The sequence below is a fragment of the Trachemys scripta genome, chromosome 3 (assembly GCF_013100865.1).
Source record: "Trachemys scripta elegans isolate TJP31775 chromosome 3, CAS_Tse_1.0, whole genome shotgun sequence".
Classification (NCBI taxonomy): Eukaryota; Metazoa; Chordata; order Testudines; family Emydidae; genus Trachemys; species Trachemys scripta.
The window spans coordinates 96,597,967-96,615,742 of record NC_048300.1 but is presented as its reverse complement, the minus strand read 5'-3'; the positions used below and the strand labels follow the sequence as shown (position 1 = coordinate 96,615,742).

The following is a 17,776-nucleotide window of genomic DNA, read 5'->3' as shown; positions in this document are numbered from 1 at the left end:
AAATCATATAACAGAGAACATAATTAGCAGTCTAAGGTGTCTCTGAGGATCAGATTGTATATTGGTGTATACTGGCACAATTCCATTAATTTGAATAATACTTTGCACTTCTATAGTGCCCATACATCTTGAGTTCCCAAACACTGACACAAATTCTGTCTGTTACGCTCATACAAATCATGAGCAACTGATAGGATTTGGCCTCTGTAGACTTTCAAAACGTGTAGAAAAGGGTTGACGTTCATGACAGTCACGTATTATCCAGCACAAATAGAACTTTGTTAGGCAGTAGTGCCTCATTCAAAAGTTTGACAATGGTTAAGTCGCTGGTGTGCTGAGACTGCTGCCTATCATGCTGACTAATATTGTTTCCTTGTACTCTGTCTATATCCAACTGTTGTCTTTTGTTTTATACTCAGATTATAAGTAGGCTTGACAGAATTTGATTTTTGTTTTTATAATCATTAGAGTCATATTGATTTTAAGCAATTTTTATTTTTATCAACTTACATGTTCACAGTTGTGGGAATTTATGGGTGGTTAGACAATTATTTAATAACAGTAGACACTGAGATTTAAAATGTCAAAACTTTGCCCATTAAACCACAAATTACCAACATCATATGTCAAAATATACAAACTAAATAGCATTAACTCAATCTTTAATGAGTTCTCAAACAGCATTTTTCTTTCTTTGTCTATCTGTAAATTTTAATTATTATCAATGGAGATATTTTTCATCTGTTTGCCTGGGTGTACGGTGAAATTGAAGTTTATCAGCATTTAATGATAAAAATCTAATCCTTCCTAGTCCAATTATAAACTCTTTGAGGCAGGCACTGTCTTTTTGTTCTGTGTTTGTACAGCACCTAGCACAGTATAACTAGGGCTCCTAGGCACTGTGGTAATACAAATAAATAATATCGGAGTCCTATTGTATTAGATGCTGTCAAGGCTGATTCCGCACTCTGGCACTTCGAGTGCAGAAGGTGGGGGCCCACAAGGATTCTAAAAATTAATACTGGCCACTCCAGGCTGGTATTAAACTCCCTAGGTCACAGTTTCTCTCTGACCTTGGAGGGGTAGATGCTGCCACCAACCAAGTGCAAAATAAACCCCTTGGGAATTCCTTCCTGGGGGGTACTTTCAAGCCCTTTCACCTGCCCTCCTGGGAAGAGCTGAGAAAGAAAACAAAGGAAATTAGTTGTTGCCCCCAGCTAATTAAACAACATATGCACAAACCTCTTAGGGACACAACAGTCCAATCCTGTTCTTAAAAAAAGGTAAATTTTATTAAAAACAAAAAGAAAGAAAATACATCTGGAACTTAGGCTTTTGCTAGATTTAAAAAACCCACTTACAAAATTTAAATATCAAGAATAACCTTCTTGAGGTCCATCTTAAAGGTTACAAGCAAAACAAAAGCATTTGGGGTTAGCACAGAGGAGTCCACAAGCCAATAAGAAATAAAAGAAATAACCGTAATTGCGTCTTTTTAGACATTCCCTGATTTACTGACACAGTTGAGGGTTCCAAATAAGAAGTTCTAGATATGATCTGATGATCTATGATAATACCTGGCTTAAAGCTTCTCATAGCATAACTGCTCCCTGTTCCTCTCTTTCCGAGAGAACCATAACACACAGACAAAGGGAAGTTTTTCCCCCAATTTTAAAAAGTTCTAGCTCTCCCGGTCAGGTGCCCACTCTTTTCCTTTTTACCTGTGGGCTTGTTAACCCTTTACAGTAAAGTAAGTAGAGAACAGCTCCTAACAGGGATTTTTATAGCTAACTGGTATTGTGCAGAAATACTAAGAAATTGTAAACCAACTCCTAAGAGTTTACCATAGTTCTCCCCTGTATTTGGACTAGGAAATAAGGATAAAGAGTGAACTTTCTTTTCTCCCATTTCTTTGCATGCAGAGTGATTAGAATATGGAAAGGAATGAAAAGGAAAGCCATTACCATGGAATTTAGTCACTCATAGTTGGTGCTGATTTCAAAGGGGAAAAAACAACAAACTCCTTAATGGCTCAGTCTCAAAGATATGTCAAAGCTGAACCAGTTATTTAAAAATCCCCACTGTCTGTTTCTGGCACAAATTGAAAATATAAACGGGGGCAAAATCCTCCCTTTTAAATATTTATAACTGATGCACTATGCCCACCAGCAGGGTCATAAGTCATATTTGAGGATTACAAAGATCTAACTGAGGGTGTTCTTGACTTCCTTCATAAACAGTCAGAGAATATCTTTTATTAAGACACACCATGTTCCATAACCAAATGGCAAGCTCATATAGACAGTGTTTGATGCATTGAAATAAAAACATTTCCCGTTGTGGATATCCTTGATTATGTTTGTTTGTAACATTTTAAAAGCAAGTTTCAAGTATGTAGGACCAGATCTTCAGCCATTGTAAATTGGTGTAGTTTTGTCACAAAGTACCCCAAACTTGTTGGTGGAGGGAGGCCTTTAAAATCAAATACATTGTTTTTTATGTAGTATGTGTGTTATATAAAATAAGATATTTAATGTTATTAGTATGACAAGTTTTAGATTTCTTTCTTATTAATTACAATGTGCATGAAAATCTTTTAAAAACGTGTGAAAATAAGTTGTAATAGAATCTTATTGTTTATTATAATTATAAGCTGAATCAGTGTGTTGAAACACTGAATTTCTACAAATATAGATAGTTAATTAGAAAGTGATAGACATCTGTGTGCCAGAAGCATAAACGTTGCTTGGAATGTTACTTTAATTTTCTCCTGTAGTTCCTGGCTGTAGAAACCACACTGATTGTGAATTCTGGTCTGTCACAAAAGGGCAAGGAAGCAGAGAGTGTCAAGGGCAAGTAAGAACATACATGAGACAGATATTGAGAAAAATGGAATGGTAGGAAACAGACGTGGGAGTGGGAGTCAGTCTGAGGGCAATCTGATTCATAGATGAAATGTAAGATGTCATGAACAGCTAATTGACTTATACTTGAACTTTACTTTTGCCTCAATTTAAATCTCAAGTGAAAAATTTCATACCTATTAATGGGGAATGCAAATTGGAAATAAGGAAAAAAGAAGTGTGTGTGTGTGTGTGTGTGTGTGTGCGCGCACATGTGCATTTTTATAGATATATACTGCCTGCCATGAAAGACAAAATAGTGATTATAAATTGGTGAAGAATCCTCCTTATTTCACACAAATGTTTTAAATGGCAAAAATCACCTTCAGAAGCATAGAGCTACAGCTGGTCAGTTTTCTTTCATGAGACACCTTTGTCTCTTTGTTTTAAAGAAGTATTAAATTTATTTTGAAGAGGCATGCAGTCCTTACTTGAGATAAGCAATTCAGAAACAATGCTGAAAGTCAAGCCTTGATATCCCTGATACACAGATTATTGCCAATCTCTGTTTTTTAATCTTAGTTAGTTTAACTTCTGTGCCAGGGAAGATAATGGAGCAAGTAATTAAGGAAATCATCTGCAAACACTTGGAAGGTGGTAAGGTGATAGGGAACAGCCAGCATGGATTTGTGAAGAACAAATCATGTCAAACCAATCTGATAGCTTTCTTTGATAGGATAACGAGCCTTGTGGATAAGGGTGAAGCGGTGGATGTGGTATACCTAGACTTTAGTAAGGCATTTGATACGGTCTCGCATGATATTCTTATCGATAAACTAGGCAAATACAAATTAGATGGGGCTACTATAAGGTGGGTGCATAACTGGCTGGATAACCGTACTCAGAGAGTTGTTATTAATGGTTCCCAATCCTGCTGGAAAGGCGTAACGAGTGGGGTTCGCAGGGGTCTGTTTTGGGACCGGCTCTGTTCAATATCTTCATCAACGACTTAGATATTGGCATAGAAAGTACGCTTATTAAGTTTGCGGATGATACCAAACTGGGAGGGATTGCAACTACTTTGGAGGACAGGGTCATAATTCAAAATGATCTGGACAAATTGGAGAAATGGACTGAGTTAAACAGGATGAAGTTTAACAGACAAATGCAAAGTGCTCCACTTAGGAAGGAAAAATCAATTTCACACATACAGAATGGGAAAAGACTGTCTAGGAAGGAGTACGGCAGAAAGGGATCTAGGGGTTATAGTGGACCACAAGCTAAATATGAGTCAACAGTGTGATGCTGTTGCAAAAAAAGCAAACATGATTCTGGGATGCATTAACAGGTGTGTTGTGAGCAAGACACGAGAAGTCATTCTTCCGCTCTACTCTGCTCTGGTTAGGCCTCAGCTGGAGTATTGTGTCCAGTTCTGGGCGCCGCATTTTAAAAAAGATGTGGAGAAATTGGAAAGGGTCCAAAGAAGAGCAACAAGAATGATTAAAGGTCTTGAGAACATGACCTATGAAGGAAGGCTGAAAGAATTGGGTTTGTTTAGTTTGGAAAAGAGAAGACTGAGAGGGGACATGATAGCAGTTTTCAGGTATCTAAAAGGGTGTCATAAGGAGGAGGGAGAGAACTTGTTCACCTTAGCCTCTAAGGATAGAACTAGAAACAATGGGTTTAAACTGCAGCAAGGGAGGTCTAGGTTGGACATTAGGAAAAAGTTCCTAACTGTTAGGGTGGTTAAACACTGGAACAAATTGCCTAGGGAGGTTGTGTAATCTCCGTCTCTGGAGATATTTAAGAGTAGGTTAGATAAATGTCTATCAGGGATGGTCTAGACAGTATTTGGTCCTGCCATGCGGGCAGGGGACTGGACTCGATGACCTCTCGAGGTCCCTTCCAGTCCTATAATCTATGAATCTATGAATCTTGTAGTCTACAAAGTCTGGATAACTTTTTCTCCATTTTTAAGCATCAAGAGCTTTGTGTTTAAAACCTTCAGGAGATAAGCTGGGCAATTACTGGTTTACACCATGTCAATTTAAGACCCTCCAATAAAAGGCACTTATATACGATTTTACATCTAAGGTTCTCACAGCACTTTTATTTTTTTACAATAAAAATTGTCGAACAATTATTTTTTGTAAGTTTCAGGCTGACATTTCAAAGTAGTCTCTTGGCCTTCTTTTTGACTGCATATATTTTTTCATGGGGGGAAAAAACTATTTCCTGAACAAAGGAGAGTTCAGAATTTGATTTATCATTCATTTTTATGCTTATTCCCTTTAAGGATAAGAAAAAGGCAAAAGATTAGATTATACATTTGTCAGCTGTTCGAAACACAGTTCTACCAAATTCTTTTGAGAAGATGATGATTCTGAATACAAAGATGTTTCTTTGTAGCTCTGCCAACTAAAATTCACACTTGATTTATCCAGGATGGAGAATATTCCTCTTACACAAGTGTTAACCTGTTACCCTCACCTGATCTTGGGAGGTTCATAACTGACAATAAACAGTAACCTACGTGTTAAAATAAGTTAGGATGCTTAGAAAATGCAAGAAGGGTAAATAAATGTAAAATATTTGTTTAGGCTTTGCAATAAGCTACATTATGGCCTGGTAAGGTATAGTGATTAACATGAGGCCTAGCAAGGCCTAGCAGGTAGTATGAGTTACAGTAAGTACTTGATTTAGGGTTATAAGGTTTGTAGGAGTTTTTACAATATATAGCTTGTAATGAACAAGTACGCTGCAAAAACATGAAAATGTTTTTGGGGGATTTGTAGTATGTGTAATCATGAGTTTAACGTTATTAATGTATTGGAAAATGTATTAATGTAGTATTGACACAAATAGCTTATATCAGCAATTAAAACTCCAATTGGAAACTCACATGTGGATAAGGGGCCAACACCTAAGAAAATATACCCACAAATGGTGTTTCCCGTCTGATACTGGTCAAATCCACGTCTGTTTTTGACTCCATACTGAAAGGGGGACAAACCTTAGAAAAGCAGGATTGTCCAGCTTAATACTGGATAACTGGTCTGCCTAGGCACCAGGTAGCTGCTGGAGCCATTCCCCTGTGTTGCCCCTCTTGCCCCTGCCAAACCCACTCCCATTGGAAAGGAGAGAATTTTTCTCCTCCAAATTGCAAAGACATTTAACCACTGAGTATTAAGCATAATTATAGACCTATCGCACTACAATATCCAGAAATCCTCAGACTACTGCCCTTTTTAATCATCTTGCTTCTCAGCTACTTCAGCCTCATACTCTCTGATATTGCTCTCCTCTAAGGCATCCAGAATGCAGCTGCTAAAAGTCATCATCTTTGTCCATTGACTCAACCACATCCTCTTTAAACATTTCTATTAGTTCCCCTTTTCTACCACACCAAAGACATCTTGACCTTGCCTTTAAGGCCCCACATAATGCCGCCATTACCTACATATCCAAATTAGTCTCACCACAGCCAGCTTCCTCTGCTCTGAAAATGATGATCCAGCCTTTCTGATCCACTTACTTCCTAACTGTGTGTGCTTTTTTTTTTTTTTTTTTTTAGGCTGTCCATATACTTGGAATGCCCTCCCAATTATGGTCTGCCAATCTTCAATCCCCTCCTCATTTAGCTCTTTCCTTAAGATCTGCTGCTTACACCCTTACTTAAAGAAGTGAGTGAAAAATAGAATTTTTTAAAGAACTAACTCACCATTACGTGAATATACAGGATCTCAACTGAATAACTGCGCAGTCTTTCAACTGTACCAATGTCCTTCCTCCAAATCCACTACTGTTTGTTACTGCCACTTACCATATCACATCTAAAATTTGACCCTGATCCTGTAATCCTGCAGTTAGTTCAATGGGACTGTTCATGTGCATAAAGATGTTCCCAAATGAAGTAAAGGCCTTAGATTATAAGCGCTTCAGACTTCTTCCTAGTTTTCTAGGCATTTTCTTTAGATGCCTAGAAAATGTATCTTCAAATCAGTGACTTCACAACATCATCTTGCCTGAGATTAGATAGGTAAAATAGATTCCTCCAACATTAGCGGCATGCAGAAATAAAGTATGGGAAATCTTGTCAGTGGAAAAAATGACAGACAGCTTTATTTGAGGATCAAATAGATTTTATTGTTTATGGTTACCTTTTTTTGAATTTGAACGAAATAAATAGTGTCATGGTGAGTTGGTAACAACAAGGGCCAGGTTCAATATCTATGGGTTCCTCTTAGCAATTTAAAACAGAATCAGCTTGAGCCCCCAAATAGGAACCCAAGAAAAGAAAACACCACCTTTGGTGCCTCTAAGAGGCAATACTTCCTCAATCACAAGCACTGAGCCGGTGTAAACAAGAGAGCTCTGATTAAAAGGGAAAGGGAACCCAGCATTAATTTGGGAAAACACCACAACATTATTTCAAAAGTGTGTAACAAGAAGCAAACACCCACCTCACAGTACGTTGGACAACGTCCTTTGCCTTGTGGTGTCGAAGTCCCTTTAACATCCTACTCACAGTTGTTCTGGGTCAGTGAAGACCCAGAATTCAAAGGTGAATTAATGTGGGTTCATCTCCCATCCCTGAAAAGGGGGGAAGCAAATGGAGCAATGCCTTCACTGCTGCCACCTCTGCAACTGGCCTTATCTTCAACACAAGAAAAAAAATTAATTACCAAAAACCTAAGAAGAGTTCAGAAAAAAAGAATAAAAAAATCTGTGTCAAAAGGGTAGTTGACATAAAAGGAAAAGTCTATAGGTTTGTGGGACACTTCAACATTTTTCAGTGCAAAGGTGAAACATAAGTGCTTGGCACCATTATCAAGGACATCCTCACCCACTGATATTTTCTTCAACACCATATTCAAAGTGGGAATAAGAAACAATTGCAGAGAATCTGTCACCTTTGTTTAGCAGAAAACAACTTGTACAATCAAAAAATATGTCATGTTGTAGAAAACATGAAGGTAGAAGAATGAGGAGGAAGTGGATTTTTTTTTAAAAGGGAAAGAGGATTTGTGTTTTTGTTTCCTGGCTTACCGGTGATGGGTTATTCTTAAATTGTACCATAGCACTTAAGATGTACAATCATGTCAAGATCCTCTAGAACAGTGGTGGGCAACCTGCGGACCACACACAGCCCATCAGGGTAATCTGCTGTTGGGCTGCAAGACAGTTTGTTTACATTGACCATCCGCAGGCATGGCCACCTGCAGCTCCCAGTAGCCGCGGTTCACCATTCCCAGGCAATGGGAACTGCGGGAAGTGGATGGGAGGTGGGCGCATATGAATGCACCTTAGAACTCTCTCCGCTCACTAAGGACAACCAACAGTGCAGTGGAGGGAAAGAGGAGTGGTGTGATAAAGGTACATTTGTTCATCAGACTTTCACATCATAAGATGTGAAACTGATGCAAAGGACACTGTACAATGTAATGTGGGGCTTTTGGCTATGTGCTTTTGAATCAGGGTTATGGTGTTTTCCCAAATTAATGCTGGGTTCCCTTTCTCTTTTAATAAAAGTTTTCATTTGTTATAGCAAACTCTGTGCTTGTGAGTGGGGAAATTATTGCCTCTTAAAGGAGCCCACGGTGGTGTTTAGTTTTCCCTGATTACTGCTTGGGGGCTCAAGAAGATTCTGTTTTGTAAAGAGGAAGCCTAGATATTGAACCTGGCCCCAGTTGCTGACAATTCCACCTTACACTACTAAGCTGCCTCCTCTTTTGACTAGAGGCCACATTAGCTGTTCAGCAGAGAAGGCATCTCAGTTGAAAGTAACCATTTGGGAGCGAGCTTGCAGCAATAGCAACAGCAACCTGGGCAGTACTGCTTGTCACAACCACAAAGTGCTCTGGGGTTTCCCCAAAGATCAAGGGACCTGTGACCAAGTGTTTCATGAAGCCAAAAGGCCAGCTTGAGAATAAGTTATGATCTGTAAGAAAACTCAGTGACAAATTCCTAACCCTAATGATGTTTGCTTTTTCCTTATTTTCCGTGGAAAAGGGCTAGAAATGTACTCATTTTTTAAATGAAAACAGATTAGCCCTGACATTTCTAGGTCCCCAAGAGAATGATGGAGCCTGAGGGCTTTGCATTTCACATAGGCTGGCTCTGGGAATACCTTGCAAAACAATTGCACTCCAACATACACTTCAGAATACACAAACATAGTGCATATTGTGGCAATTGCAGAATTTTTTATTAAAGCTTTGGAGGACCCAAATACTGTAAGCAGCAGCTAGTCACAATCAAGGCATTAAAGACTATGGATCTAATGGGTCTAGGATCTTATCGTAGGGCAGAGAGTCTTATTGGAATTGTGCTATGAACATTGTACTACATTTTAGCAATATAAATATTTTGGGCTTTATCTTTTCTTCCAGAGCTCAATTTTTTTTTTACTTTTATTTTTATTAATTTATTTGAGGGGTGGGAAGTATAGGAGAAGGCTTGGGGAAAGGAGATATGGTGTGTTCCAACTTTTTAAATTGTTTTCCCCTGTGTGATTGGTTTGAAAATAACCATGTTCTTCCCCCTTCTGACCTCATCACCTCAAATACTGCTCCCTCAGATAAACACTCAAACAAAGATCTTCAGAGTTAGCTGGAACAACTGTAGTGAAGAAAATTAGTAAAGCTGCTATATTTGTGTCTGAGTTTCACTTCAGAATAGCCTGAATTCTCTGTAATATGTAAGTAGCTGTAAATATAAGGTATTCCCTACCTGTTATTTTCATTCTACTGCTTACTCCCAATATCTTTTTTAAAAAGTTTAAATTTTTGCTCTCTGGCAGGAATGCTACATGGGAAATAACAATATCAGAAAATAGAACTGACCCTGCTTCCTCTTAGTGCTTGATTAAATATATGTTGCAGTATGTGATTTGTGACTCCTCTGCAATATGCCTTTTGATTTTACAAAAAAAAAAAGCTTCTCATATCACTAATGAATATTAAATTAGTTCATTTAAATAAATATATTTTGTGTGGTTGCCATTCTCTGGGCATTCTGATGAGGGGAGCTTCATTAATCAATATTGCCACATTACCAAAGGGTAGTTCCTCAGCTTGATGTCAATGGAGCTATGACAGCTTACACCAGCAAAGTATCTGCCCCCATATATTAAATTCATATTTAAGGGACATGTTTTTCCATAAAATGCCTTTTGTTATATCTGTTGCAATGTTAATTCAGAAATTTTACCATATATAACTGTAAAACCACTGGACTTTACTATGTCATTGTCCCTGCATCCCCCAACATGAGATCTTGATTGAACAGCGTAGATGTATGGCCATTGCAAAGCCCCATCTGGCACTTGCCTAATGTTCCACGAAAACAATGCTAAAGGGAATGCATCTGTTTTGCAAGCCTTAACAAGTGCAATGGCTTAGTGTGCATCTGCAAGATGATATGCCTACGTTACCTGGGTGCTGAAGGTGTTTGCTCCCACTTTGGTACTCACTAGTTCTCAGAACCACAGTTTGGCAGAGTGTGTGTCTACACATACATACATGTCTGTTTGCATGTATATTTAGTAGACCCACAATACACATATAGTAAGTTGCTCATCCATGTGATAGATAGCATTCATCTCTGTCCCATCAGCACTCTGCTATGAATTCATCTCTGTGTGAGACTCTGATATTCCAAACCTCTCACCAGATTCAAACAGCCTCCATTTTTTGAAACAGGCAACCTGACAAGCAAACTTTTTTATTCTTACCCTTCAAATGTGGAATCTTATTCCAAAATTGCACTGCTCTGAAGTCCACAACAGGCAATATTGAGGCCTAGGACAGTATTAGTTCTAAGTTTAAAATGCCCCAAATCCCTCCCTTCCAAATGGATAAAGAACTCATTTCTACCCCTGGAAGGCTGTATGGTAATGAAGTTTTAAATAATGACATCATGATTATTTAAAAAAAGCTATTTTAGTTACTTTTTAGGTGTTTCTAAAATATATTAAAATAATTATTTTTTGTGTGTGCGGAACTGCACAGCTGGAATCACAATAAAAAAGGGAGCCTGGCTTTATAGGTGAAGGATTATGAAAAACAGTAATAATAGTATTTTCATAAACCTTAGCACTTTTGAAATAGTTTTCCTGCAAAATATGGTGCATGCATAGAACACCTGAGGGGGTGAGGGGGTGTATTATTTGTACTGATACTTGTTTGAGATTACCAGTGTAACTCACTATACTAAAAAAACGATAATAGTATGATTTCATATACATCTACCTATGTATCTGTACAGCCTATATGAAGTCTTAAGAATGTGTATTGTGACACATGATGTGGTTGGCATAGGAGTATTATTGCATTAGTTTGCTAAGTTTATCTGACTCATGAGTGGCTTTACCACAAGTGAAATATGTAAATTATACCAACCTGTTGTCAATAAAAACCTTTATGCCACTGAACACATCATGCATTTATATCACACATTTTTAGAAGTTATTTTAGATATGTTTTTTGTAGTGGTTTCAAAGAAAAAGAACATTTTGGAATTGTCTGTAATCCTTGCCGTGTTATTTGTTAAAGTTTTGGTAACATTAAAACTATAAGGTACATTATGACATCTTTATTATTTTACAGTTTCCCTATGGCATGGCTTTCATTTCATTTTTATTTTTTACTGGTTATTGGTTTCTTTATCATTAAATATAGCCCTCTGAATTTAAGTGTGCCTAAAGTCAGACCCTCAGTCATTTTTGTGCTATTAACTGCGGGTGTCAACTGTAATTAGGGATACCATTTGTTTTCCATATTTTGAGGTTAACCAAGCTGCCTGTCTGTTCTGAAGCAGTTAAACTATAAATAAATAAATATTAAAAAGGCAAAGTTTAATCAGTAAGAATGAGATCTTAGCATCCTTACCGAGGCACAACTCCCATTAGGCTGTATATTTGAACTGTGTTAGTTTGTGTATTTGATGTATTACATAGATATAACATATCTGCTAGATAGTCTAACTTAACCATATGTCAGAGGGGTAGCCGTGTTAGTGGGGTAACCATAAGTGATTGTCTTATTGTATATTAAGAGATAGAATTTTTTTTTTTATTTTAAATTTACTTCTCAGCAACATGTATGTAGCCAGGCCTACATATGTAAGATTGTCTTGACCAGATTTTATTTTTTCCTATATAGGAGACTTCCTTCATTCAACAGCATAACACAGAAGGCCCCACTAAAGGTAATCTATTTGTGATTAAAATAGATCATGTTCATTCTTTCACTGATTTCATATGACTTTGGGACTAAATCTTACTCGTATTGAAATCGATAGCAAAAATGTTAATGTCATTGGGAACAGGACTTAGTCCATAGTGAGAGATTTCAGAGAACTGGAAATACAATGTAATGGTTTTGTACACTGCAGTCCTGAGTGGTTTTAATTAATGTACTTAAATATTTTGAAAAATAAATACTTCTGAAACATTTACAATTTTCTTTCAACATATATATATAGTATGCTGTTTTTTGTCTTTTCGTGATCATTATGAATACTGTTTTAATGTAGGGGAAACAAGTGAAAGGCGAAAATAAATGAGAGCTTTCATTGTGAGAAAAGTTGCATTTTAAATGTGTGTGCGGGGGAGGGAGTTTTGAGCAGTGACTGGACACAATGTCCAGTCATTTTTCAAAATACATACTTAAAGCAGAATATAGATTTTTTTTGATTCAGATGCATGTTGGGTCTTGACAGAAGAAGGGAGTGAAAATATTGTAGCACTGTAGACTGCAGAACCACTTCCAGTATTCTTAGGTATTGCAGGCTTGAAAATTTGTGAATCAACATAAAGAGCTCAGTTTAGCAGAAGGTATCAACAGCCTTCCAAACCACAGAGGCTTGGAAGGTGACGGTATGTGCATGATACTACACAGCAGGCTGACCTATCCAGCCTTACTGCATAGGACTCATAATTAGTAAAAGCTATTCCTACCTACCAGAGGTGTGGAGTTACCTCACAGTGAAGAGGAGTAAATGTAAATGTGATTCCAGCTGAATACACCACAACTTCATATTCTTCATCTGTGCCTCATCTCTTCACTCCTGGCTGGAGCTCTGCAGCCTCTAGTAGTTGTAGACTTAGGGCAGAAGTAACTTAAGTGCAGCTCTAGAATGTGGAAAAGGCACAGAATTTAGACTTTTAAGACATTTTTTTTGTTTGTTTTTTCATAAAACATCTGTGATCCATTATTTCAAGCATCCAGAAATAGAATTAATTCTATGTGAAGGAAAACACATATACAGTACAGTAACCACTATTGTAAATAACAGCAATAAAGCAAGAGACATATTCACATTACACAAATTTCTCTTATTATTTTACCATTACCTCTATTAAAGAAAACATGAAACCTGCCAACTAGTTGTAATAACCCAAAAACACCAAAGTATTTGGTGCTGCCGCAAAAAGAAAAATAAATGCATCAGTTGAGATATGCTAAAACTTGAATGTAGATTGATGATGGACATGTCCAGTTATTATTACATCTTGGAGCACGTAGTAAGCATATCCGACCAAATCATGACAGAACCCACACTGTTACAGTTTTTAAACAAATTAATCAAGAGAGTATCCACTGCAGACAAACTTTGTTTCTGAGATGATGTTCTTAGGACTGTTATAAGGTTAATATGGTGCTTGAACTTATTCTCTTTGAGATTATTAAATATTATTAGACAATATACTTACTAATCTTAACTCAATGAAGGATCATTGCATCAAATTGTTTAGGTGGAAAGATACTCTTCAACTATTTCTCTTAGTACTGTGATGAGACAATATTTAATACAAATAGAGATAGTATATGTGCCGTGTAAGTGTGGAATAGATGACCCCTTAAAACTGCCATGCATGGGCAATTGGAGAAATTTTATATCCATCACTGTCAATTGATTTTTGAAGCTAGTGTATCTCAATAGCCAAATTGATCCCTTCTCCACTTCCTCTACAGTGTACTATTGCTAAAACTGAATTACTCATAGAGGGAAGGCTCATCAGTTGGTGCAGCAGGACTCGAGTAGAATGACAATATGACAGACTGTTAACAATACTAGTCATTTGTAACGTGCAAAAGTGGAATAGTTGCCAATTAAAATGGGTAAAAACACAGAGAGATTTAGAGATATCTTCATAGGAATCAAGCAGTGTGTCCTGACTTGGAAAGATGCATTTTTAAGATTTCTCAGTTTCTCCCTATTTAACTGAGGGAAAGAGAGCAGCCTGTTCCCTGCAAGTGGTTTTTTTTTTTTGTTTGTTTGTTTTAAAGTCTGGTTTCTGTTGAAGAGGAGCCCCCAACCCTCATCAGACACCCCTCCTCTGTCTGCTGCTTTTCCAGAACTCTCATGCAGCTGAAAGAGAAAATAATTGAAGAGATCCCCATGGGCAGGGTAATCAGGAAGAGAAACCTCTCCCTATTAGAACTCTTCCACTGTGCAAGAAGGCAACTGGGTGTGAAAGGGGAAATGTAATGATGCATATCACATGCGTGGAGTGGAGACATGCTTTGCTGTGAGTTCCCAGCCAAGGAAGCAATGTGCAGGAGATGGGAGAGATGAACTATAGGTGAGGCCAGAGAATCCTCTTTCCATTCTTTTCCCATCAGGTGAGGATTGTCTGTCATTCAGCAGCAGATCATTTGGCCTGGTTTTGAAATCTCCCTTCATAGTACTGTGCAGGGGTTCACACACAGCATGGAGAGTCAGTCTGTGCACCATGTACACACTCCCTATATGTTCCCCCACCCTCAACACTGCAAAGGGTGAGGGGTTTGCAGGACACTGGCCATACATCTTATGATACTAGTAGTGGCCAAGCTACCCAGATTCTCTAGTTCTCTGTGCACTGCTAGGTTCTCTGTGCACTGCTTCCATGCTGGATTGTATCCACTAAAACCTTGTAATTCCTCCTGCATTTGGTCTTTGTGTAGAGAACAGACTATCACATACCAGGGTACAATCCAGACTAATGTATTGCTGTGCCACTCCTGCCTATGCTGCCGTTTACAATGCTTTGCTGTTGCAGCTCCAACCTGGGCTGCTCACAAACAGCCTCCAGCATACAAATCACTCCCAGCTATGTCTGTGTGTACACTGCAGCCAGCCAGTCACACCTTGGTTCTTACCAGCCTTAAAAATCACCACAAGGTGACACCAACGTACTCCCAGTCCCAGATTTCCCCCTGGAAATGTATGTCCTGTACTGCACAATCCTCTCCTGGTCAGAACAAATATATTAAGTCTGTTATTCCTTTCAGAGAATAATATGCACACAATTTGTTACACCGAATGAGGTTTCCTAGACACTTCAATTTGAACACACTGGATGAAAACAAGTTTATTAACTAGAAAGGTAGATTAGAAGTGAGTACAAGTAATGAAGCATAAAAGTCAGAAATGGTTACAAGAAAAATAAAGATAAGACGCTTATTAATGCTTAACTTAACAAACTATATTAGATTCAAGCAAAGTTTCTCATCACATGCTCCAGCAGATTATTGACCAAACTCGCAGGTCAGGATCCTTCCCACAGACTCCAGTGTCTGCTTCCTCTGTCTCTTCAGGTGCAGTAAATGCAATGGGCAGGGAGAGAAAGAGGGGTGCCTTGGGGTGTTTGTCCAACCTTTTTATAATTTCAGTCCCTCTTTTGAAAAACATTTCCAACTCAGAACCAGAAGACAATGAGTCTATGTGGAAGGATATTCCCTGCTGGTTTTCTCACCTGTAGGAACTTCCTTTGGCTTCCCTTCCTGCTTGATGACTGTTTACTGCTTAAATGCACAATAAGCAGGGCACATATTCCTTTGTTTAGGACAGACCTGTTTACCAGCTTCTGTTTGGGCAGGGGTGTGGGGTTTGAAACATGTTAATAATACCATACAAGGGAATCTTATAACTTCACTGTCAATGTTGCTAAACACATTTTACCAGGACAATACTGACCAGCAAATTATGAGTATTCAGATGATACCTTACAAGGCATATTTTGTACAAAGATTATTACATAGTGTTCAGAGGATATATTCTGTCACACACCCTTGATAAATATACATAATAATTACAGGCTTCAGAGGCTGGAGTTCCTGGCTCTCATAGGATGCTTTCCTAATGGCCTTGAGGTAAAAATGTAGCTTTATTTTCTTTAAATAATGCTGTGACTGTACACACCATATTCTTCATAGTGATATTATGAAATGATTATGGCATAATTATGATACATTTTTTACAAGACAGGTCATGTAAGGTGTCATTGGAAAAGTTATGATTTGCTGAATATAATTATCCTATTTGTGTGCATGTATCATTTTTGTATTTGAAGTTATGAATATTGACTATATATCTGTATTTCACATGTAGTCAAACCTGGGTGACACCCATTAGGCAAGAGGCTTCCAGTCTAAATAGCGGGTTGTGAAGAGCCCATTCAGGGTAATGAGCCATTAGGGAAAACAATAGTCCTTAGGAGAAGCTTATCCCCCACCCATGAGTCTTCCTGAGAACACTCCAGACAGCCTCTAAGTAATGGCTGCTATGATTCTGCAAGGGCATGTGACTAGCCCACATGACTCTGGACTCCATTTTGGGGGCCTGTATTTTTCCACAAACTGGTCTGGAAACTGGTTTTGGAACAAAGGGTTCCCACCATTTGCTAAAGCTATATAAGGCAGGGAGTGACATCATCTATTGTTCTTCACTGCCCCACAACTCAAAACCTGAGAGAAGCTCCTAAGGAAAAGGACTTGGAATGGGGGTAGGGATCCCAAACTGCAAAGCAAGTGCAGCTTGTGCCTTGAGAATCAGCAAGCCTGCTTGTATCGTCAGTCAGGATGAGAGATTGTTAATTCAAATCCTATCCTTCTAGTATGTTAAACTTAGTTTGTGTTTTTGTTTCTTTACTAGGTAATCTACTTTGATCTGTTCGCTATCACTTATAATCACTTAAAATCTATCTTTTTGTAGTTAATAAACTTTATATTTTATATGTTTTATATTTTATCCTAAACCAGTGTGCCTTTAAATGAAGTGTCTGGGGGAAAATCTCAGTTTGGTTACCATAAGTGTGTATATTCCACTCCACATTGAGGGAGGGGAGGACATATTAATGAGCTTTCACTGTCCAGATCCCTGTGCAGTGCAAGACCATATAATGTTGGGTTTATACTCCAAAGGGAGGTGCATGCTTGGGGAGCTGGGAAACTGGCTGGGGTCTGCTGTTTACCCTGAGGTAGCCCAGTTTGGGTGAGTGGCGCCACCTGCTGTCCTGTTGGTGATAACAGGGCTTGGGTGAGGCTAGCTGTGTTCCCAACCCTGTTATGTGTCTTAGAGAGGTGCAGTAGTTCCCACAGTTCCCAGACTGCATCCCAAGGGTGACAACCCATCACAAATGCAATTTGTTATTGACTCATAATTTATTAGCTAAACAATTCTTTTAAAAATATGTGATTTATTTTTAAAAAGCATCTTGCTTTAAAAAAAATGTTTTGGCCTAATGCTTTACATTGTGTCATAATGTATTACATCAGCCTGTATCAGTAAGCTCATGTTATTTCAAAATAATTTATTGTGACACTTTCAACTTCATAGAATATGTCACAGCATGAATCACAAACCAAAAAATGGGAAGATCACGTCCGCTTTAAAGAAATGTTTTATTTAAGAGCAATATTATGAAATATACATTTTTTCTAAGGCTAAAAAGGGCAGATTATTTGACTGGTACTTCAGTAACTTTATCTCTTAGGAGTTTATTTTCAATTCAATGGGTAGTCAAATACATGAACTATCTGAGGACAGTCAGGCAACCTGTGTTCACTTGCAATAGTATTAGAATCTCCAGCAAGTAGTTTGACTTATCCCCATTAGGTGTTTTGTTTTAGAAATAAGCTGAAATTATTTCCTGGATACTGTTT

General features: G+C 38.0%; 1 protein-coding gene across 1 annotated transcript in view; it reads left to right on the top strand.

Annotated features, from left to right (window-relative positions):
- ADGB (androglobin) overlaps positions 1-17,776 on the top strand; it is a 208,931-nt gene that overhangs the window by 89,694 nt on the left and 101,461 nt on the right. Inside the window, exon 14 of the mRNA XM_034765467.1 lies at positions 12,008-12,053. Within this exon, the coding sequence (XP_034621358.1) occupies positions 12,008-12,053 (46 nt within the window). The remainder of the gene's footprint in view (positions 1-12,007; positions 12,054-17,776) is intronic.